Source organism: Apaloderma vittatum, unplaced genomic scaffold, assembly GCF_000703405.1.
Source record: "Apaloderma vittatum isolate BGI_N311 unplaced genomic scaffold, ASM70340v1 scaffold5013, whole genome shotgun sequence".
Classification (NCBI taxonomy): Eukaryota; Metazoa; Chordata; class Aves; order Trogoniformes; family Trogonidae; genus Apaloderma; species Apaloderma vittatum.
Genome location: NW_009709689.1, coordinates 1 through 22,804, shown reverse-complemented (window position 1 = coordinate 22,804; position 22,804 = coordinate 1). Strand labels below are relative to the sequence as shown.

At 53.6% G+C, this 22,804-nt stretch overlaps 1 protein-coding gene across 1 annotated transcript in view; it reads right to left on the bottom strand.

The window, feature by feature from the left end:
* Nucleotides 1–21,953, bottom strand: part of EPHA8 (EPH receptor A8) — a 32,199-nt gene extending 10,246 nt beyond the window's left edge. Inside the window, 7 exon segments of the mRNA XM_009867009.1 lie at nt 1; nt 4–123; nt 1,143–1,298; nt 12,646–13,309; nt 18,976–19,040; nt 21,422–21,557; nt 21,891–21,953. The exon segment at nt 1 is cut by the window's left edge and continues 221 nt beyond it. Of these exon segments, the coding sequence (XP_009865311.1) occupies nt 1; nt 4–123; nt 1,143–1,298; nt 12,646–13,309; nt 18,976–19,040; nt 21,422–21,557; nt 21,891–21,953 (1,205 nt within the window).
* Between the last annotated feature and the right edge of the window lie 851 nt (nt 21,954–22,804).

Sequence of the window (22,804 nt, the reverse complement as noted above, 5' to 3'; positions counted from 1 at the left end):
GCCTGCACCCCACGTTGTACACCACATCAGCCCGGCCCCCCTTGTCCAGGGGTGGGCCCCACTCCAGCGTCACCGAGGTTCCATTCACGCTGGAGATGAGGTTCACGGGAGCAGAGGGGGGGCCTGGAAAAGAAGCAGAGGTTCAGGAAGATGCTGAAGTGCGTTGGGACCAGTGGAGGGATGCACCTTGGAGAGCGTGTGCCCGCAGGTATGAACGACGCTACAGGGAATGCAGAGGGGGAAATGCTCCAAATGGAAGACAATGAAGACACAAGCAGCTCCCAGGGTGAAATGCCGTGGAGGTAAGATGCTCTGGATCAGGATGCCAAATGCCAGGCAGCCAAGAGCTGATGTTTGCTCTGGGGGATGCATGAAGCAATGGGGATACATGAAGCTTTTGGGGGAGAGCCAGGGTGCTGATGGGCTGCACAGGGGAGAACAGGACCTGCTCATCTAAAGGGAAGGGTAAACCCTCATTTCCTGGGGAGGTTAACAATGTTGAGTGGATATCCCCTAAGAAAAAACAAGTTGGATGTTGCTGACCTGCCTTTCACTCTAGCTTCAGCTTAGCAGCCCCACATGTTTGTGCCCTCCTGGACCAACAACAGAGAGGAAGACTCCTCCAGGGATGTTCTTGTCCCCTTTTAATAGCACTGGGCTCCTCAAAGCATCCTACTAGAGAGCTGAGCTGAAACCTTATGACAAGCCCTAGTGACACCATCCACCCACAGTGGAGGAGAGCACAGCAACACTCATGCTGCCCCGTGGCTTCCCGGGGAGGGTCTGACCACCCCGGGCATTTCTGCAAAGCAAAGCAGCCAGCATGTGGCTGGCACACCGACTGGTGCACGAGCAGGCCAGCAGAGCCGTGATCTCCCCTTACTCCATTGCTGCAGAGAGCTCTGGGAGGGAGAAGCCTCTGGCCAGGGATGTTTGGAGAGCAGCAAAATGAGGATGAGACTGAAGGCAGTGAGGGAATGCAGCTAAGGGGGTCTCAGCTCATGCACCAGGGTCAAAAGGCTGCTACAGCTCCTCAGGCAGTAGGCACAGAGCTGAGGGTGGATGCTGGGGTCGGCAGGAGCATCCCGAGGAGGTGACACGTGCCCCGCTGCAGCACGGCCGGGCGCAGCCGGGGTACTCACGCGTGCAGGCGGCCGAGGGGGGGTCCTGGACCGCCCGGTAGAAGCTGCTGTCGCAGCGGCACACACGGGCCGCCCGGCTCTCCGAATGGCTGTGCAAAGGGCCCTTTGCACACAGCTGGTCCCCAGGGGCCGACTTGTAAAATCCCAGCTGGCAGGCTGCAGAGGAGGGAAGGGGAAGATGTCAGAGGGATGCGCCTGGACGAGGAGCATCCCACGACAAAGCTGGATCCTCCTTTCACCCCCATGCCATCCCGTGGGAAACCAGCCCTTCTGCCCAGTGCCTGGGCAAGTCCCCTGCCAGCTGTCCAGCTGGAAACAGGGCTCTGTAAAAATTGCCTTTGTCACCCCCCTAGGCTGTATTTATGCCGTCCCAACACCTCTGCCCCACTGTTTCACAAGCAGACTTCGGTGTCTCTGCTTTTCATGAGCTGTCTGCAAATCTCAAGGTGCTCTCCTTGTAACCCTGCGTGCTCCACAGTGCTCTCCCCACTGCAGCCCCCGCTCTGGGCTGGCCCCAGGCAGGGGAGTGCTGCAAAGGTCACACCAAGCAGCAGCGGAAATCACCTGGTCAATTATCCTAGGAATCATCATTTACAGGGCAAATTTAGGGAACAGTCCTCACTTCACAGTGGTTGCCACACTACTGCTAAGTGTTCCCAACAGCATTAAAAGTTCTGCACCTGGAGCATGTTGTATGTCCCTCTGGAAGATCTGCTGTGCCGCTGGACAAAGCAACAAGTTTCCTTGCACAAAACCAAGGGAAAACACCTTCCCTTGCTTCACGTTGCAGTAAAGCAGGGGTGCACGCACGCTGCCCGCTCCCTGCAGAGGGATGGCAAGGCCAAATGAGCCAGCCAGAGTATTTTTTTCTGCCAGCACAACCCACCTTCAGTTGCTCTGTCTCCTCCTGGTGCTGGAGCCCACGCTCAGCCCACGCTGGGGCTGGCATCTCTCTGCTCCGTCCTACCCCCACCTCTCCCGGCAGCCCCTCGGGTGAATCATTTGTCACCCAAACAAGCGATTCGTCTCTTGTTAGGAGAATCGATTAGCTCAGGAGTGACATGTGGCATGTCAGGCATCTGTCTGGGGGTGGAAGGATCTGTCCTCTCTCGCAGATTTCTATTCCAAGTAAGGAAAAAAAAACAGGCTCTGTCTGGGTCCCTGTATCCGTCAAGTTCTTCTAGAGCCAGTTCCAGCATTTCAAGCATTAATCCTGTTTCTGACTCATTTCTATTTTTCCCTACTGAGGTAGCAATACCTTCATTTTCCCATCTTTACCCCACAGTGGCCACCTCTGCATCACGACTCAATTTTTGCTTCCAAGAATGTAGAAGGGCTCTGTTTGCGACCCAGCATTCCCAGCGGTCTGGGTCCCTCCGTGCTGGCTGTTTGTTCTGCTTCTAGACGCAGATTCGGTTTCTTATTAAAAACATCCTTTTCCTTGCCGCAGATCTCCCTGTACTGATTGTTACCAACATATTTTGTGTATCACACCCTGCACAGTAATACAACAGTTGTCTCTTTATCACTAATTCCTGCTAGCCCATGTTACCCAGCATCCATGCCAGGATTTGCTGCATTTGTCTGCATTTTTTGTGCAAACCCCACCTTGTACCTGCAAACCACCATCACCTCTACATGTGCAGAAACCAGCAAACAGACTCTTGATTCAAGAAGCACTGGGAGTAGTTCCCTCACCAATATTTAATTTAGGGCAGAGAAATCAGTGCTGTATCAGGTAGGGAGAGACAGGCCAGCAGGAAGGACGGGAAGCACAGCAGATTTGTGCCAACTAATTGCAATCACTTAGTATTTAATGCTGTAAAAAAAAAAGTTAATTACCTGTAGCAATGATTCACAATTATTTTAGATGCACTCAGGGGGAAAATTATCCTAAATGACAAATTACAGGTGAATTCATGCATCAGGGCAGAGCCATTGAGAGCCACTTCCCAGCACCTGGGCAGCAGGAGCAGGTGAGGAGGTCTGGAGAGCAACTGGGGCTGGCACAGACACCGCTCTGGGAGGGATCACAAATCTCCATGTGCCTCAGGACTTGCTTTAGGTGGAAGCAGGACACACGTGCAAAGCCTTTCCCAGGCACAGGAGACAGGGCATCAGCTTGGAACTTGCACAAGACACGAAATCCCTACAAGAGGGCACGTCCTGCTCTGGGTTAAGTCTTTTTCATGCCAAGGTAATGACATGTAGAAGACCAGCACCTCCCAGGTTCGTTCTGGTAAAAGCAAACCATCAGAGAACTGGCCAGCAAGAAAAATGAATAAACAAACAAACAAATAAATAATTTAGTCAAATGCATCAGTTCTAAAAATCTACAGAGCTCCACAGACACAGTTGTAGCATGCACTGAAGCCACTGAAATCTGAAGCCACCCAGCAGGGAGGCGCAGAACTCTTGTCCTGCTGTCTTCACTGCAACTAGCCACTGCCACCTGCCAGAAGCGCCCTCCCAGGAGCCCTGTAGAAGGTGGGGATTGGTTTTTTTTGAAAGTTATTTTATGCAGTTGATAACCTTGCTCTGTGCTCAAGGTTCTCAGATCCTGCCTCTTTGTTAAAAACCAAAAGACCTGCTACTGGTGTCCTCCTGTCCCCAGCGTCCTTCCCCCTCCAAAACCCAGCCAAAGCTGCCTGTCCTTGCAGCTTCATCTCCTCTCAAAGCGCACATGGGACAAGAGCAGCCCAGCTCAAGACTTGCACATCTACACTGGACTTGCAGCCCAGACAACTGGCTGGTCCCAGTGCCACAAGCCTACAAGAACCAATACTAAACCTGTGCTTGGCAGAGCCCATCTCCAGCCCTCTGTCACCTAGGTGGGTCCCCAATTGTCACCTCAGCCTCCACGGGGCTTCCACTGATCTCCCCACCCAGCACAGCACATCTCGGCTGTTTTTCCCAGCCCGCTCCATCACGCATCGCCTGCCCAAGGGGTCCCAGAGCAGCAGGCTTGTCTCCAAATCCACGAGCACGGGGAGGGCTCTGCCAGCCATCTGTAGCTTTCTCCCTTTGTTTCCCTCCCTCTCCATTCTCTGGGGACAGGACAACATCTGCTAATAAGCTGGCAGAGCTCAGGAGATGATAGATGAACCTGTCGAGGATATGCTAGCCGGGAATACGCCGCTTTTCTGCCTGAAGTCGTCGACTGGGACCAGTGCTCTGCAGGTGGTCCTGGTGGGAACACCAAGGGCTACTTCGGTGGGGTTGCAAATGTGAGCATCAACCCCGTGTCACACCCTCTCAGCTCCATCCTCATTCCAAGAGGTTTGGGCAGGACGAGAGAACGGCTGACGCGGCGCCATGAGGCAGCTCGGTGGCATCAGTGGCACCAATTAACCCCTTCCCTGACCCTGCAACAAAGCTGGGCATCAGAAATCACCAGAAAAGCAGCCATGGACATCCCTTGGGCAATGCTGAAAAGAGAGATGGAAAAAAGGGCGTCACGGCCACTGTGACAGCCAGAGACAGGCACCAGTCCCAGAGCCCTCCAGGCTGTGATAAAAGCTAGCACAGAAAATCCCAGCTCCTTTCAATCCAGTTTCAGCACGATGCCTCCAATCTCAGTTCCCACATGACACAGACACTGAAAACAGAAGCGTGACATTCTGTCGTTGTTCACAGCCACATCTTAAAAAGAGGCATCCACCTCATTGCCCCAAACCTTGTGGTTTTTGCAAGGCTGTGGCTGCCCTTTCCCTGCAATCTCAGCTCAGCTTCTAAGCTTTAAGTTGATCAGTGGTCTGGGGGAGGTTTGGGGGGCTGGCTGGGCTGGCTCTCTCAGGTGAAATCTTGCCCCCTAAATCATGCATCACCCCAGGACCCTGCCAAAGCTCTGTGCATCCTTTGCACGCTGCTTGCCCCTGCACTGTCTCAGAGCCCTAATCACCACCTTGCAGCCCTTCACAGCACCCAGTTCCCGTCTGGGAGCCCCTTTGCACAGCTCACAACCCCTCCCACCCTCTGTGCTACCTTACGCCCTGTCACATCATTCTGCACACCCAAATTTGTCTCATATCACGCCAGACTCCACCTCACCTCCCTGCTGTTCGGCTCTTCCTCCTACAATTCAACCCATCTCACACTCCTTCACATCCACCAATGTTGCAGGAGCGGGGGGTGTTGAGGGAGTGTTCACTCACAGATATTCTCCAAATCCATGCAGGCAGCAAAGGTAACCCTGCTCTTCCAAGTGAGGCAATTCCAGTTGTAGTGCTGGGCAAACTGGACCCAGATTGGCTGCATCCCAAACTGGACACACGCATGGCACTGCCATAGAAAAACCAGCAGGTGTTGCCACTTGCCTTGAGCTCAGGTCTGTTGAAAACACCCCTGACTCTGTCCTATTCTTCCCAATATCTAAAAAAAAAAAAAAAAAAAGCAGGAACATATGAATCCCAGGTTTTTTTGTGAGTACTGCTCTGCTGTCTGGTGCAGACATCCTTCTGGGGGAGCAGGGTCGAGATTTGTGTAGGTGAGACAGCCTGGCATACTCTTGGAGTGAAAGCTTTTTTTATAAAGATTATCTAGAGAAATGCTACAGCTTGCAGGAGTCAGATGGAAACAGGTGGCCTAATGCTAGAATTAGAAAAAAAAAAAAAAGCCACTTCCAAAACTCAGCCTTGTCAGAGGATTTTAGACAGAGGCTTCTGAAAAACTCCCACAGTGTTTACCAGACCAAAAACAAACCCCAAAACCTCCGTGTTCAGGGAGGAGCGAGGGCGAACTGAAGCCCCCCCTGCAGACAACGGTGCTGGAAGCAACCCTGCACCCCTGCTGCAAGGCTTTGGGGAGCAAGGATGAAGAAAGGTCATACAAAACACCCCAAAACTGAACCTCAACCCCTGCATGCAGCAGTATGCAGCTCTGGAGGGTATGTGAGCCCTCTCACCACATGCATATGGCTGTAGATAAACACAGGAGCTGAGCTTTAAGATAAAGGGTGCCCAGCACTTCAGCAGAAGCAAAGAGCATCACAGGAGCCAGCACAGCCCTCACCTCCACACAGCTGAGCTCCACCAGCTTTTGGATCCTTTTCTCCTTCATGGAGAAGTGTCGGCAGCAGCATTTCGCTGTCAGGAAGCGAAAGAAGTCGTCACCCAGGACGAAGTGACATGGGTGGGATCCAGATCTCATGCCAAGCACAAAACAAGTTTTTGGCAGGGTCCTACCACTCTGCAGGACGAGGTGCATGTTCTTCACGCAAGGTAATCACACTAAGCCTCTGGGTAAGCTTATGGTCCCAGCCTCCCATTGCATCACATCGTTTCCAGTGCAAGCACTGGTGCAAACTGCCAGGTCTTCCTTGCAGGCTGCCTCTTTCCAAACTCCCCAACAACAGCTTCCCCAGCACTCACATGTCAGTAACCCAGAGCAAAACCCCAGGTTCCTGATCTGAAACCGGCCAAACCCTGTGGAAAAGTTCAAACAAACAAAAAAAACACCACATACCCAAACTCCTGAAGATCTTCCACAACTGCCATAACCCCTGAGATGAGTTTGTGCCTGAGGGGGTTTCTAGCAGCTGTGGGAGTGGCTCCTTATGAAATTTCACAGCCTCCCTACCCTAAGTAAAAGTCAGACCTGTCGGTAATTAAGGCCAGGCCAATGAGCACCTCTGCGATCAATTTCCTAGTAAATGCAATTGCCCCCTTGCAGGAGATGCTGAGATCACCTTGTTCTGCACCCTCCCTTCTGCAGCTGAGCTGAATTAGCAACGCACACCCAGACCAGCAGACCTGGGATCCGAGAGGGCTAATTAGCAGCCAGGACTGTGTCTAGAAGCTGGAAGTCCTGGTACAAGTGTGAATCCAAGGATCCCATCCCAAGGCTGGATAATTCTCTGGGGGAGGAAGCTTTTCGTAATGTCCAGCCCAAACCTCATAAGCAATTTGTGACACATCTTTGCAATCTGTTCCCATCTGAAGTCTGATAGCTGGATCCTGAACAGTGCTAGCTTATGTGATTTAGAAAACAAACGGTTTTCAAAAGCTTTTTTTTTAAATTCTTCTTCTAGGATGCAGGGCTTTGCATGGGGTAAACAGAAGGCAATATAATCTTACCAGCCGGTATTGCCTGTATTTTACAAAGCGACTCACTGGCTTGTAAACCAACAATGGAAATCTTGTGAGTCACTAAATTGCTTTGATTTTCCTGCTTGGAATCGCAGAAAGGACGTTTGCACAACTGTGTGTCTTTGAAACTATCACTGCTCTTGCCTTTGAAAGGTTGATTTTTGGTGCAGTCAGGGTAGAAGATCCCTGTGGTGGGCACCCAGGGATTTGGTGCAATCTAGCTCTGGCCCTGTGTAGCTCAGAGCCAGGAAAAAAAAGGGTTTTGCTTGTAGTCAGCCCAGTAAGACCAGTGTCCTACTTCCCATAGAGCAGCCTGTATCATGTTTCGGAAGACACAACACAAGGAGCTCCTGGTTGCTGTGAGATGTTCTTGTGCAAGCGGGGAAGAAAAATAATCACAGCAAAAAAGGGAGAGAGAAGCCTGAGGCTTCTTAGAACATCTCTGTGTGAGAAAGGGATAAGGAGTTTGGGGAGAGAAGGGAATGGAGCAAGGCTCTGGTGGGCTCCTCAAACCCATTAGCATCTTTTTCCGCCTCCTTGCACACTTCTCCGCCCTTTCAGTGCTGAAGGAAGGGGTGGCAGGCTGTGGTCTTGGTGGGTAGATATCCAGGGGTGAGCAGCACCTGCAGTGCACTGGGCAAAGGGGTCAGTCCTCTCACACCCAAGCCCAAGGACAACAGGACACGTGCCCCCACTTTTCCTCCCCCTCCAACATCAGCATCTGAACCACATCTGTTCACACAGCTGCAAAGGTTTGCTGCTGTGGCTGTAGGTCCTTGGCCACCCCAGCTGGAGTCCATATTTCTCACCCGGCTTTCCCTGCCAAGGGCATCACCTGTGTCAGTTTTGTCCCCTGGTGTTTCCAGGGCTTGTCCTGATCCTGTGTGGTCAGGGTTGTGCCACCAGCAGGGTCCCTGGGCGATGGGGTTTCTTCTCCTCTCACCTTATACAGCTCTGCTCCCCCCTTGCCCCACCAGCTGGAACGTCAGCCTCCACTGACTTTCTTCATGAAGGTCCATGGATGCAAAACTGTATTCACAAGCACATAATTACCAAGCTGGGTATTTTCTCCTCTTAATTAGCAATGCCGTGGTGCTTTAATCACTCGATTAAAGTTGCCCACAAGGAAGGTTTAAGGTACATTAAATTTGCTGATTGGTTCATCAGCATGAATCCCACCAACTGGAAAAAATTAACTGGCTTCCAGATTGCTAACCAGGCTCTCCAGATCCATCTCCATGAGAGAGCCCAGCAGCAGAAGGAGTTGTCCATGAGGGGCCAGCAGTCCTTCTCCTTCCGTTTGGGAGCTGGAGGAGAAAGGATCCTGACAGTGACAGCCTCCCTCTCTTCTCCTTGTCCAGAGAACACCAGTCATTTTTTTGGGCTTAAGCAGAGCTGGGTAAAATCTACCTCTGGGCCAGATCCTCATTCAGCCACACACATCAGACCCCTCTTTGATGGCTGTTTGGCCCTGGCAGGCTACAAACACCCACCTTCGTGTGTAAATGGGCTGATGGAACAAGTGCTTAACTGTTGCTCCCTCATGGCTGTTTCCCAGCCAAAGGCAAGAGCCAGGCTGAAGCCCCTGAGCACCACAGAGGGAAAGCAGCCAGAGCAATCAGGACATGCAGAGGCTAAGATGCCTGGTCCCAAAATTTAGACAAAAAAGTCTGAACAGCGAGTTCCACTCCTGCAACTCATGGATATGCTGTGAAGATGCTCTTTGGAAACTACATTTCTGCCAAAGGCTCATCCATCCGCTCTGACAGCAGGGAAGGGGGCCCGTCCCTTCTGTTTTACCCTTTTTCATTTGTTCATTAAACGAAAAGCTTCCTGAGAGATTCTGCACCCCTGCAGGTCTCCGTGGCTGATGGCAGCCTGGATGCATATGTGTCACCTCCCAGAGAGCAGCACCGTGATCCGTAGCTGTGGCACCACTATTGACCCTGTGTGTATGTACAACTCACAATCTGCTGAACAGATTTTAGCCCAACTTTCCAGTTTTCTACCTGACAGCTGACAAGCACAGCTCAAGGAAAAATTCAGACCTATCCCAAAAGGCAGGGGGGCTGGACAAGATGATCTTTTCAGGTCCCTTCCAACCCCAAACATTCTGTGATTCTGATGCAAGGACAACAGCCTCAAAGCCTTGGTGGCTCAGGAGCCCAGCAGCCTCCCCAAAGAGAAGTGTGGGTGAAGAGCCACTGTTCTCACCTGCCTGAGCTTTCTTGTCCACCTCTCCATCCATCCATCCATCCATCCATCCATCCATCCATCCATCCACTTCACCCCTCTCCGGGACGTGGCACACACGTCCTGGGTCTCAGCCTCCCAGTTGTCTGAGGAGGTGACTTGTGGATTTCTTCCCTTCCCATAGAAGCAGACCCAGGGTTAAAGTGCTCCCCTTTCTCATTTCTCTAATTGCACTGATCTTATTGAAATGGGTCTCTATTTGTCCTGCACAGCAGCTGCATATAAATAAGGTGATTTATGCTGATTGTCTTCTTATCTGATAAATTGCTGGGACAGATCCTTTTCACTTACGCTACTGCTTATTCTGCTATTTAGGCAGAGCTATTTGCTGCGTGTAAGAGATAGCATCGTGTCTTGCTGTGGACTAATACATTTCAAGGAGGAAAGAGCAGCACATCCGAGGCTGGCTGTGGGTGATGGGGGATGAGGGAAGCAAAGTCCTTCAGAGCACTGAAGCCAGAGGGGAAAAACAAGTGGGGCAGGAGAGCCCAAGAGGTTCCATCCTTCAGGGTGGCTGTGGCAGAAGATGCCATGAGACTAGAAGGTGGGAATTTTAGGAGCCAGCTGACCCCAGGACCCCATTGGCAGCTGCAGCAATTTGTGCTGAAACCCAGTTTCTGCCCAGTAAGACACTGCTGCATCCACACCCAGCCAGAGCTGGAAAAGCGGTGGAGATGGAACCCACTAGGGTAAATGCGAGGAGTCAGAGATCCCAGCCACCACCCTCTGGCCCTAATGAAGGGGCATCCAAAGTGACGGCTGACAGCAAAGGGGATGAGAGACAGGGAAGTTCCCCAGGTTCCTCCACATCCTCCAGCAGGTTCCACCTCACACCATCCTTCCCAGCTCCGTGGCACAGCCTTCCTCCTCCTCTGAAGGGCTGGGAACAGCTCTGGCCATGATCTGGTTTCCTGAGCTGTCTTCCATCACCCTGGCAGGTCCTTAGAAAAATGAAAGTTAAAGAGGAGGGGGAGAAGCCTCCGCTGTTCAAACATCTTTAGCTTTGACAAATAAGGCGTCCGGCTGTGAAAGGTGGAAGGAAATTAATTTGAAATCACATTTTAAACACTGCCATAGAGGCAAAGTATCTTCTCTCTAATTTTTTCGCCCCCAAGCAAAAAATGAATTTCCCTGATATTTATAGAAAGATTATTAGGGCCACAAGGAGTGATTTATATCATCTCATCCCTGTGACAGAGAATGAAAAATTACTGGGACGACAGCCCCTGGAACCCTGCTTTTGTCCGCCTGACAATTAAAACGGCTAATTTCCAACTCCGACAGATCTGCTGGGGTTATAAATCATCCCGGAAAGGCACTTTTCACCGTGAAAAATGAACTCTGCCCCGATCAAGCACAAGAAGCTTAGATCAGAGATTTGCGTCTGTTTGCATTTGTGTGTAAATATATGTACTCCTGCTCCACACCCACCCGCCGAAGGAGATGCTGGGAAGGAGGCGCTAGTTTGATGATGGGCTGTCAAACTTTCCGTGCCAGGAGCTGGATAAATGGAACAGGGAAAGCAGGAGGGTGAGAGGACACTGAGGTCAGAGAAAGTCCAGTGACATTTCTGACGCCACAAGCCCTGGAGAGCCTCACCAGAGAGCGTTGCTGCTTGAGCAGCGTGGGTCCGGGTCCATCTGCACGCAGAATGGCCAACTCCTGTCTCTGTCCCCCCAGGCTGGGGAGGCAGGTTGGACCATGCTTCCCCCTGTGCCATACCTGTGATAGGGGCAGTCCCTCCAGAAAAAGGCAGGAGGGCAGAGAAGAAGCTCTCCCACAGCTTCGCTTTCAGGAGGGAGGCAAATGTGTCTGAGGGAACACAGGGAAAGGAGGCAGGCTGAGAACAACACTCACGCCGGGGCTTCCCTCAGCCTCCGAGCTTTGGCATGGGGATCTCTTGGGGTAGAGCCTGCTGTACAGGACCTTGGGAGGGGGAATACAGGGAAAGGATGTTTGGACCTTCTGAAACAAATCTCCAAGTCACAGCAGCTTGAAATTGCGAGGCTGGGACCCAGCCATCCACGCAGCCCGTGCCAGTGCCCCCTCCCATGGCAGCACACGTGTGGTCCCATGCATGCTTGACACCTAACACCTTAATGCAGGAGAAGACGACCCTTTCTGAATTATTTGACCTATCCCAGCATGACTTTCAAATCAATGGTTGCAGGAGTTTCGGACAGAAGAATTTATTCTGCCTGTCCTTCCCACTCTGCAGAGCTGGGGACCCGCTGGAGCTGGTGCGGGTCCCAGTGGCACCTGGATCCGTTCCAGCCTGGCGTCGGACATCCTAACCTTGCATCAAGTCTCCCTGAGACAAACGCTCCACTTGACTCAAACAAAAGCCTCGCACCTCTTATTTGTGCTGCTTCCCCTAAACACTTCCCCATAAAGAAACGGAGAGCAAACAAATCCGTGCAGAGGGCTCTCACGGGGAGCCCCGAGCGCCGTGTTCTGTACACACACATCGCTGTGCCTGGTGCACAGCTGCTGCTGCTGGTCACCCCACTTCCTTATCACAGTTTGTACAGTCGGCAGCTTGAAGCCTGTCCAGCAGCACAGAGACCCCCCCGGGGGGGGCTTTCCGCACCCCCAGACGGCTGAGGCTCTGCAGCAGCCCTGGGGAGGGGTGATGGATGCACACAATAACCTTGTTTCATGGAATCTCGGTGTTTGCCTTTTTGCTTTCCTCACTTCCAACCCCCCTGCCAAAGGGAAGCGGGCGGCAGGGTGTTTTCTGGAGTTGTGCTCGGTCGGAGTGCACCAGCAGAGGTCTCGGCACAAACCAGAGCTGCTGGGGACACTGGGCTGGGGTCTCTGGGCCACATGTTGCGTGGTAGGGAAGATTGGAGCCAGGACAGCCCCTGTCCCGATGACAGACCCCATTGCAAAGCCAGTCCCCATCCAAAGCCATGCCCTGTGCACCAGGACCGGCCACAGTCAGGCTCACAGGAGCTCCCACGGCGCTTTGCTGGTGGCATCAGTGACACATTTTGGAAGCACGAAGCCAGCCAGCAAAGGCTTGGGCACCCTTTGGCCACGGAGGCTGGCTGTGCAAGTTTTTCCGAGCAGCCTCCTGTCCTCAGCCCTTTTTTGAGGAGGCAAGAGCCCCTTGCAGCCGTTCCTCCCCCTGCAGGCACCGCTGGCGGGAAGCGGGGACTCACCCATGCAGGAATCCCGCTGCTCTTCATAGCCAGCGCTGCACACGCACTTCCCGATGGGCACCAACCATTCTCCCTCGGCACTGCAGTACATTTTGGGGGTGTCTCTCTCCTCCGAGTGACCCACACACTCTCCTCGCACTTCCACCAAGGAGGATGAGTCCGCCCCGGTCACGGCCTCGGAGAAGGATGCCAAGTTCCTCACCATTGCCGGGCACTTCTTGTAGTACACTCGCACCGAAACGATGGCGATGCAAGCGCCGATGTCCTGGAAGGCTAAGTAGAAACCCCTTTTGCTCAGCGGCCCCACGCCCCGCACCTCCGTGTTCAGCTTCAGGCGCCTCACCCCCAGGTCCACGTTGGTGAAACTCTCATCGGCCGCGATGGTGTCGATCTTCATAAACTGGCTCTCTCGGGTGCTGGTGCCCAGGTCCCGGTCGGATTCCAGGTAGTAGAGGTTGAAAGTCTCCTTGCAGGTGCCCAGCACGCCTGGCATGCTGTTACAGTCCCGCAGAGTGAATTTAATCTCGGCGTAGACCCGCCGCGCACCGTCCCGTTGAACCCAGTTGGTCCGTAGCCAGTTGTTCTGGTTGGGGGTCATGACGTTACACACCTGGTAGGTGTGGATGGGGCTGAAAAACTCATCCATTTCATTGATTGAATCCCACTGTGGGACAGAGAGAGAACAGGTCATTCCAGGTGTCCCCAAACAGCGGGCAAACATGGGGCGCGTGCCATCGCCCACCCCAGGGTGAAGTCCCTCTGCTCCGGCAGCTGCGTGTAGATGAGAGGTCACTGCTGACACAGGACCAAGGAAAATGAGGATCAGAAGACTTCACCCAGCACTAATTTGGGCAGTAACTCTCCCAGCCCACCCTGACGCAGAGCTGGGTGAGGTGCACCCCTGTTTGCAGATGGGAACACTTGCCTCAGTCTGATCTAACAGCAGAAACTGATGGCAGTCTGTGTTTGGGCGCCCGTTATAATTTGGGTGGGCTCCAAACCCAAAACTTGCCTGGCATCTTGCATTTAGGAGCAAAACTCCGCTTCTCGCTCCTAAAGAGCTCAAAGAAACCTGGAAAAGGCAGCAGCTCCAGGTGCAAACTTCAACAAAAGCTCATTCAGAGCGGAATATGCTGGCAAAGGGTGTGAAAGTCAAAGACACTGCCAGGAGAGAAAAACATTTCTGGCTCATTTAAAGAAAATTTGTTTTCTGAGTTCCAGAAGTGCCCAGGTTCAACCTAGGATCACCAAAGACCTGCTCCACACCTCAGCTCTCAGGTAGGCAACGTGGAAAGAGGCCAGGCTACCTACATGCTTTGCTGGAGGGGTGAGAGCCAGCACCCCTCATTATAATAATAATCCCTCAGCTTCCCCAACCACAAAAATGAACCCGTGGGAAGCTCTCTGACACCCAGGATACACTCCTGCCGCTTGGCCAAGGGGTACAGGGATGCCCCGAAGTCCAAGCAGCAGCAGGCACGGCACAGCTCCCCGCACACCCCTGCACCGGCAGCTCCCCGCTCCTGCATCCGCGTGCGCACGCACCGCAGCCCTGCGGAGGGTGTGGAAGTCGTTGTCGAAATTAATCGAGCACAAATTAACACAACATCTGTTTCCTGTCTTTTCCCTGCTGAGATCCCCGGTGGAGGCGGGGAGGGGGGAAGCGAGGCAGAGCTGTGCCTGGGAGGGGACGCGTGGGACGAGGGCAGAGCTGGGGATGGCAAGCAGGGGTGCGACCTCTGAGGGGCTTGGGGCTCTCCGGGAGCATCCAGCAAGGGAAACACAAGGTGATAGTGTCCACTAAAAGGCCTTGAACTCCAGCTGGTGTGGTTGCTTTGGGTCTCCAGCCATTCAGTTCTCTCCCCAACGTGGCAAAGACAACTGGGCTTATGACTGTCCCCACACCCCTGTGGCAGTGCCAGGGCTGGCAGCATCCTCATTGCTGGCAGGGAGCAGGCACCTCACCTGGGGTCAGTTCAGCTGCGTTCAGCTCTGGGGTCTCCAGGGTAAGAAAGTCATGGAACTGCTCAAGCAGGTCCAGAAGAAGACCACAAAGATGCTCAGGGGGCTGGAGCACATCCCTGATGAGGACAGGCTGAGAGAGTTGGGGCTGTGAAGCCTGGAGAAGAGAGGGCTCCAGGGACACCTTGTAGTGGCCTTCTAGTGTTTAAAGGGGGCCACAGGAAAGATGGGGAAAGACTATCATGGTAGGATGAGGGGTGACGGTTTTCAACTGAAAGAGGGTAGATTTAGATTAGATGTTAGGAAGAAATTCTTTTCTGTGAGGGTGGTGAGACACAAACAGGTTGCCCTGGAAAGTTGTGGAAGCCCCTTCCCTAGAAGTGTTCAAGACCAGGTCAGACGGGGCTTTGAGCAACCTGGTCTAGTGGAAAGGACCCACTTCAGGAATCCCCATGACTTGATGACAGGCTCTTACGGCCAGGGAGAGGAGCCTGTGATGCCGGGTACCATCGGTTGGGGAGCGTGGGCACCGTGCCCGCACCCAGCCTCCCGGCATCGCCCGCTCTCGCTGACGGTTTGAAGTGGCTTTTATTAAATGAAGCTCAGCCCGGGCCCCGTCACTGCGATAAGATCCCCTAGTGAGATGGAAATGAGGACATCATAATTAACGTGGTGAGCGCACGCGCTGGTGGGGGGGAACGCGTGATTGCATCTGTATTCAGGGGCTCGCCTAATAGTTTAAATTAAAGTCAACACCAGTTCTAAAAAAATTTTCCCAGATTATGAAAGGCGAAAGATGCAAACACCAGATATCTGGGCGGCTGAGCAAGGTCTTAGAAGTCTCCCAGGGCCTGTGTGGCACAGCAGAGAGTGGAGGAGGAGGAGGAAGAGGAGGAGAAGAGGAGGAGTGGAAGGGACAAATACGCAAGGAGAGACCTTGTCCCCTTGATCAGCAGCTCAGCCTCCCACCTCCCTTGCAGTGCTCATGGAGGGATCTGAGGGACGAGGTCTCCCCAACCCTGGGACAGCTTCCAGGAGGGATGCCAGGTCTGCCTGGCAAAGATTTTGCTGCTGCTGAGGCATCCAGCACTTTCCTTCCTCCCGAGGGCGAACACTGAGCTACAGCAGCTCCCCAGGAGCTGCCGGGTCCCTCGCACCACTGCCACTGAGAGAGAGAAAAAAAAAAGAGAGAAGGACATTATTGCTGCTATAAATCATTAGATGGGAGGCATTAATGGAGATAATCCCCATGAAATCAGTCACTGCTGTGGCTAAGGAGGGATTTGTCAGGCAGTTAACTACCCTGAGCTTCACTACAGGTGATTAACTCCTGGTAGTGACCAACGTCTGGGGAATTAGCAATAACCCAGCATTTACTGAACAAGCAATGGGAGATGAGCTTTTATCTCAATTACTAGTCCAAATCTTTATTTTCCAATGTTCCGTTCCTACCCATCTCTTTTTTTCTTTTTCTTTTTCCCAAAGAAAATTAGTTTCGCAGCAGCTTGCCCTGTAACTTGCTGGTATCCCTGGATAAGGCTCCAAATTGGGAGAGAAAAACTCAAGAAATGGCACGAGGCCGTCAAAGTGATGGAGGACAGAAGACATGGCCTGGGCAGATGGGAGAGCCCAAATATCTTCTGGTGCTGCAAGGAGAAAGAAATGAGGAGCACAGCTGTGCAGCCAGGGGGATGCTGTGGGGCCAGCGTGTTGGGGGGCAGATAGGGAGGTGGGTGGCATGGAGGGGTCTTTCTCCAGCACTCAAGGTGCTCCCCTTATAATTAGCTTTTGCAAGGTAAAGCTCCTTAGATACCCCACGTCTGAACAAAATCATTTCCTGTTTGACTTTGTAAATCAAAGTAGACGATACAATAATTATTAATAATATGTTGACTTATCTCATCAGCGTTTTAATTAGTCAGTAGAAAAGCAATTTGCAAAGGGGCCGACCAGGCTCCCTCTGATCCAGCGAGCCACTGGCCGAGCAAGGAGAGGGGAGAGAAGGGCACTGGGGCAGTTTGCTGGGGAGAACTGGGATACTGGAGGCGCAGAAGGGGAAGGGGCAGCTTCTTTGACGGCACTGATAAGGGTTTAATTTTCGATGCAAAGGGAATTGTTCTGGGGATGGAGTGAGCTGCAAAGCTCCTGGGAGACCTTTGAAGTTATAATTGAGAGGAGCCGCAGCCTGCGGGACAGGGATGCTCCCGGTGACCCTTCCGCTTCCTGCACGTGTCTCCGGGGTGGAGGTGAGGGGGGGATGCAATTAAACCCCTGAGCAGCAATTACAGCCAATTACCCCTCAGTTAATTGTCTGGCAAGAGGAAATGTCAAAACAGGCCATGTATGCCTCCCTGATGGCTTGACACCCCCCAGGGGGATGGCGCTGCTGTACCCCCTCGTGCTCCCAGCTCCCTGCTCCTCTGCTCCGGCTGGCCACAGCAAACCCAGAGAGAAAAAAAAACAACAGAACAAAACAGCCAGACCCCACCTTCCTGTGAGGCAAGTTCACTTTGCCCACAGGTGTGATGAAAACATCAGGAGTTTGCAGGTGGTGCTCTTCCAGTTTTGCGCTGCTGGCGCTTTGCACGGTTGCCCTGCCTGCGCGGGCAGCTCGGGGGTTTTCCAGTGCAGAAAAGCAAACCTCTGAGATTGCTGCTGCCTTTCCTCTGGTGTACCTGGGAGCCCCAGAGAGGTGGGACAGGACCTACAGGTGCTGGAAAAACAAGCTGTAGGGCGCTAGGGACTAAGCTAGTGGGCACAATACCCCTTAAGCTCCTCACGGTGGGGACTGGAGCTTTGTGCTGTTGCCTAAGAAGGGCGGAGCAGTGGAAGTGGGAAAAGAAAACAGCTTTCACTCCCAGAAGCATCTTCCATCCCAGGGGAGCAGAGGAAGCCCTGGCCCCTGAGCCCCTGAGCATGCATCGAGCCCCTCCGGGATCCCAGGGTTTGGCAGCAGGGCTGGGGTGAGATGGATTTTACCACCATGGGCAATTCTGTAGGCAAGGTTTATTTTTTTTTTTTTCCTAAAAGCTGGGCTTTTCTGCGATATGAGGGAATTGACAGGTCTGAAGGCCTGTATTTATGCAGGAGATCACATCACATTAGCTCTGCGGTCCCCTCTGACCTTGTACCTCTGAATCTATTACACTTCTAGGATAGGCATCATTGCAAGAGCTAAGTGCTAAAATTAGAGCTGAGTTAATGGTTTAATTTATTTACATATATGATAATATCTGATATCCATCTGATCGCTCTTATTATTATGAGTTCACAGTTCTGATCACTCCTGCTCGAACAGCACGGGGACTGAAAGTCTCGAGCAACAGATCAATGAAAATGATTAGAGGCCTGGGAAGATTTCTGTAGGAGGTGGAATTGAAAAGATTAGGACCGTTTAGTTCAGAGAGGGGATGAAAAAGAGTGGACCTGAAAAATCAACACAGCAGCAAAAGCCAGGTAGGCACCCTAATTTTGCACATTTTGTGCTTGCAGCAAGCCCCACTGTGCCTTGCAGTTGGTCCTGTGTGTGTTTACGGGATTGCTCCTGCTCCCTGGATGAACGAGCAAAATCCTTACAGCCAGATCACTGCTACCCTCTGAAACTCACGATTTCCAGAAAGCTGCTGCAGCAGGAAAGCCTGGACATGGAAATACAAATGAAGGGAGCGTGCGGAAAGGATCCAGCCAGCAGAGAAGGCCCACTGTGCCTTGCAGTTGGTCCTGTGTGTGTTTACGGGATTGCTCCTGCTCCCTGGATGAACGAGCAAAATCCTTACAGCCAGATCACTGCTACCCTCTGAAACTCACGATTTCCAGAAAGCTGCTGCAGCAGGAAAGCCTGGACATGGAAATACAAATGAAGGGAGCGTGCGGAAAGGATCCAGCCAGCAGAGAAGGTGGGCTCACATGGGGGTCCCCCCCCTCCAAAGCCCTCCCAGCCATGCCACAGGGCTGTGCGCTCACATCCCTATTCCCTGTAAGAAAGCACCCACTGGGGATGCTCCTCTGCCCCTCTCGCCCCATTCCCACAGCAGCCTCCTCTGGTTACAGGCAGTTGAGAGCTTCCCAGTCATTATGGCCTGTTCCTTCTGATGCTTCCCCAGTGCAGCAAGGAATGAGAGGTCAGCTCTTGACTCCCCTCAAAGCTCAGGACCTAGTGACCACCTGGTCCCTGCGAGGGGATGTGGAGCGTTAAAGAGCATTTCCAAAGCAGCCACATCCCACTGCTAATCTTTCAGGCTGAGTTTTCCCAACAGACCTGACCTTTTTGCCCCATCAGCACTGACCAAGGCTCCATCCACCCTGCCCACAAGGACTCGTGGTGACCCACTGGGGTCCCCCACGTGCCAACAGCTGCTTCATACTTACGCCGTGCGAGGGGTAAGTCATCCAGCCCCAGTCCCCCGGGATTGTTGACGTGTCTAGCAAGTTCACTGGAAAACATAGGAGCAAAATGCTGTATTAGAAAGCTTTCTCCCCATCAACCACCACAAAGAAACCCTCCTTGCACCCCACTTGCTTGACTGCCCCTTGTGCCCATCAACCCATGGGGATCTGCCTGGCTGCGGCTGAGGCAGGTACGGAGCAAGGCGATGGCAACAACTGATGCGCCACAGAGCTGTTGCTTTGGAGTAGAGGTGGGGTTCTACCAGCCCTGGCCAGAGGATTGAGAGCCATGTGTCCTTTTGGAGGAGAGGGGGCTGCAAACAGCAGGTCAGAGGGGATGCAGAGCAGGTCAGAGGGGATGCAGAGCAAGGGAGAGCAGGGAAAACAAACTACAAGCATCAGGTTGTCCATCAGTCCCACCCCGGACCAACACCGACCCAATTGTTCCTTGTTTGGACACTTTTTTTCTGGAGGTTCCATCAAGCCCTTTGGGCTCACATCCCTCCCAGCATCACCAGTGGGAAGTCTGCACTCCAGCAGCCGCTGTAATTACGCACAGCGGTGCCCAGCTCCCGCACAAAGTGACCCCCCATGGTCCCGGCTGACACCCCACTGGAGAGGCCAGACCGTGGGGGACGGGCTGCGTGAGGGGGCCCATCAAAGCCAACCCTTCAAAAGCCCTGCCAGCACCAGGAGCTTGGCTTAATGAGGAGACACGGGCAAATCTGCACAGAGAGAGGGAGCAGCTTCTGCAGGGGGCGAGGTGAGGACGCCTTTGAACGTGCTCAGGAGCTTCCCGTGGAAACCCGTGCAGTGCCAGCCGGGGGCAGGCGGGATTCATGGCATTGCTGCCTGCACAGGGCGAGCTGCCCCTCAGCCCTACACCCAGGTCTGGCAGCTGAGAGCCTTGCTGCTGCCTAATCACCCTCCTGATGGGCTCAGCATCTGCGCAAGGAGCCCAGCTCTGGGGTAGAGCACCAGCAGAAGGGAGGTTTGAGAGAGGGTGCCGGCAGGGTGCCCTGACCCTTGGGTGCCTTGTTAGCCCTCATCAGCACCAGGCTCCCCCAGGGACCTCCAGTGCCTCCAGCTTCCCCCAGTGCCCTGTGGCCACCCAGTAAGGTCAATCCCACGCTGGACGCTGTGTCCATCCCTGCTGCTTCTCCTCAAGCAGCATCAAACAGGACCTTGGGGCAACTTGGTGCAGCATCCCTGCTGCAGCACTGGGTCCCGGCTGGTCCCCGGGCTCTGGGGGGTGGTGGTATGGGCACAAGGTGGGGGACACATCAGGCCAGTGGCTCCAGCTCTGGCAGAAGCTGAGCTCAGCGTGATGATGGTCCCAGCAGCCGGAGGAACGGGTGCCACTTCCATTTACTATTACCAGGCAGGGAAGGAGAGCGGGGGGAGAGAGGAGCAGAGACGTGAGCTGGCTGTGAAACACCCGGACGTCATGCTCCTGACAGAGCAGATTAGGAGCTTTTGAGGCATTTATTAATGTTAGCAGAACAATTTGAAAGAATTTCCAGGGCTTCTTGCGTGACTCCATTGGCCCAACAGCAGGCCAAGCCCCTCCACTCCCCGCACAGCGCTGCTCCCACTGCTAAAGAGGCCCCTTGCCCTCAGCACGGAGTAATTACCTCGGAGATCTCAAATCCATTTTTATTTGTTATTGTTAATCTGAAGATTTTCTGCCTATTTTCCCTGGGTAATTCGCCCAGCAGGATCCTGGGCTCGGGAGTTTCCCCACTCACAGCGCAGGAGCACGGTCCCGGTGACCCTCAGCGGGCAGGCTGTGGGGAGGGGATCACGTTTGCAGACCCTCTCTCCCTCCCACCGCAGTCTCTGCACCCTCTTTCCCACGCTGAGATGCTCAGCGACGAATGCGGCCGCTTCTCGCTGCTCTCCAGGCAGCACGAGGACCGGGGTCCAGCCGGAGCATCCCGCCATGGGGGACGATGCTGAGATCGGAGCAGGCGTGGGTGAACATACCCCAGGCTTGTCTGCACAGCGGCGGGTGGGACGCGGAGCCGGCTTGTAACACCCCATCCCACCACGTGGACCATGTGGTTGTCACCCAACCTCATATAGATGAAGGAGCGGGTGCACAAGCAGCGACATGCACTTGTGTTCCCTGTGCCAGGCCACAGAGTGCATCGCTCGTGCCTCCTTGCAGGGAGAGGGCTAAGTTATTTCTTTTATTCCTTAGCAATCATCTCAGCCAAGCGCACAGGAGTCCCACGCGTTGAGCCACAGCAGCGGGCGTTGCACAAAGGCATCGTGTGCCCTAGAGCTCTTGCGTTAACGCAGGGATACGAGCATCCATCGAGAGATGGATCCATCCCTCAACACTGTTCCATGCTGTGCCCAGATGTGGGGAGACCTGAAACCTGAGCGTCCTTTTCGGGGAAACGCCAAAGGGAACCCACCCCACCGCTTACAACGAGCGCCCCGTCCAGCCCCTTGCAGGTGATCTCCAGGCTGCCTTGCTTCTCCTGGGATGATGCTCGGAAAGAGCCCGCCCTCGATGCTGGAGGGCGAGCGAGACGGCCACAAAGGATGCCTTTCAGCTGAAAGGTTTCTCAGAAAACGTGTCGGTTTGGGAGACCTCTCTCCTACAGCTGGGCAATTCTGTTTGATGTTATGGACTGTCTGCACGTATCAGTCTCAAACGGCGAGCTCCATTTTGTTCCGCTGAGCACCATTTTGTATTTTCCCTATTCTGTGCCTTGGCCTTGACTCGGCGTATTGAGCCAAAACACCAGGAGGTGTCAGGGGAAATTCTCGCGCTGGTGGAAAAGCTGTCAAGCCTGATTGCCCGTTCAAATGGAAGCACCTAGGAGCGAGCAGGTCGCTTCCCCAACTGGGGTCTTGAGCTGGAGTCTCACGCGAGGCAGACCTACTTGCTCCTTTGTGAAGTTCCATCCTCTAACGTTGCACGAGTAGCTCACGAGTAGCTCATCCATGCGATCGCACAGATGAGATTATGCACGAGGCGAAGACCAGGTGTACGTACATGTAAATGATGTGTAGGTATGTGGTGTGTAATTTATTTATACCTACACCTTTATTTTTATATCTGTATGCGTATCTGCATTCCCATCCGTATCCATACCCATGCCCTTATCTACCAAATGCTAAACACGGCTTGGGCTGAGGGAGGAAGCTGAAGCAAGGGCGAGCATCCAGAGGATGTGGTTTTGCCTGGGTCCATATGTCTCTTGCCATGTCTCTGTAAAGAAGGAGCTCAGAAACTCTCCCCAGTGCCTGCACTGGTGGCCGTGGTTCCTGCAGGGATGTGTTGCAACCCCACAAACGGAGGCGAGGGCGCCTGGGGGTCCCACATCTGAGCATCCCGGGCTCAGGGACCGTGACAGACATGGCTGCCCAGCGTGGGGGAGCCTGTGGACCCTCAGTCCACCCCGGGGTGCAAGGCAGGGTGGTGGGACAAGCCCAGGGGTGACACACTGGGGGATGCTCCAGCTTCTAGAAGAGCCGTGGGGGACCAAAGAGGGCTCTGAGATCCATCGCTAATTGTTAACCCACTGCAGTCCTCACTCTAATTACTCCTCCGTCTCCCTCCCAGGCAGGGGCTTTGTAGTGCAGGCGTGGGGAGGAAGGGTCAGTGGGAGCAGCCCTGCTCCCTTGGGCTTCGGTTCCTCTCCATCACAACTTCAAAGGCCTCCCAAGATTCACAGCAAGGCTCCCCCCCCATGCAACAACGCCTTTTGCATCGATAATTAAACTCTTATCAGCGCGGTTCGACACTCCTGCTCCCTGCCACCCAACGACCAGCCCCACCGCCCCAGCCCCACTC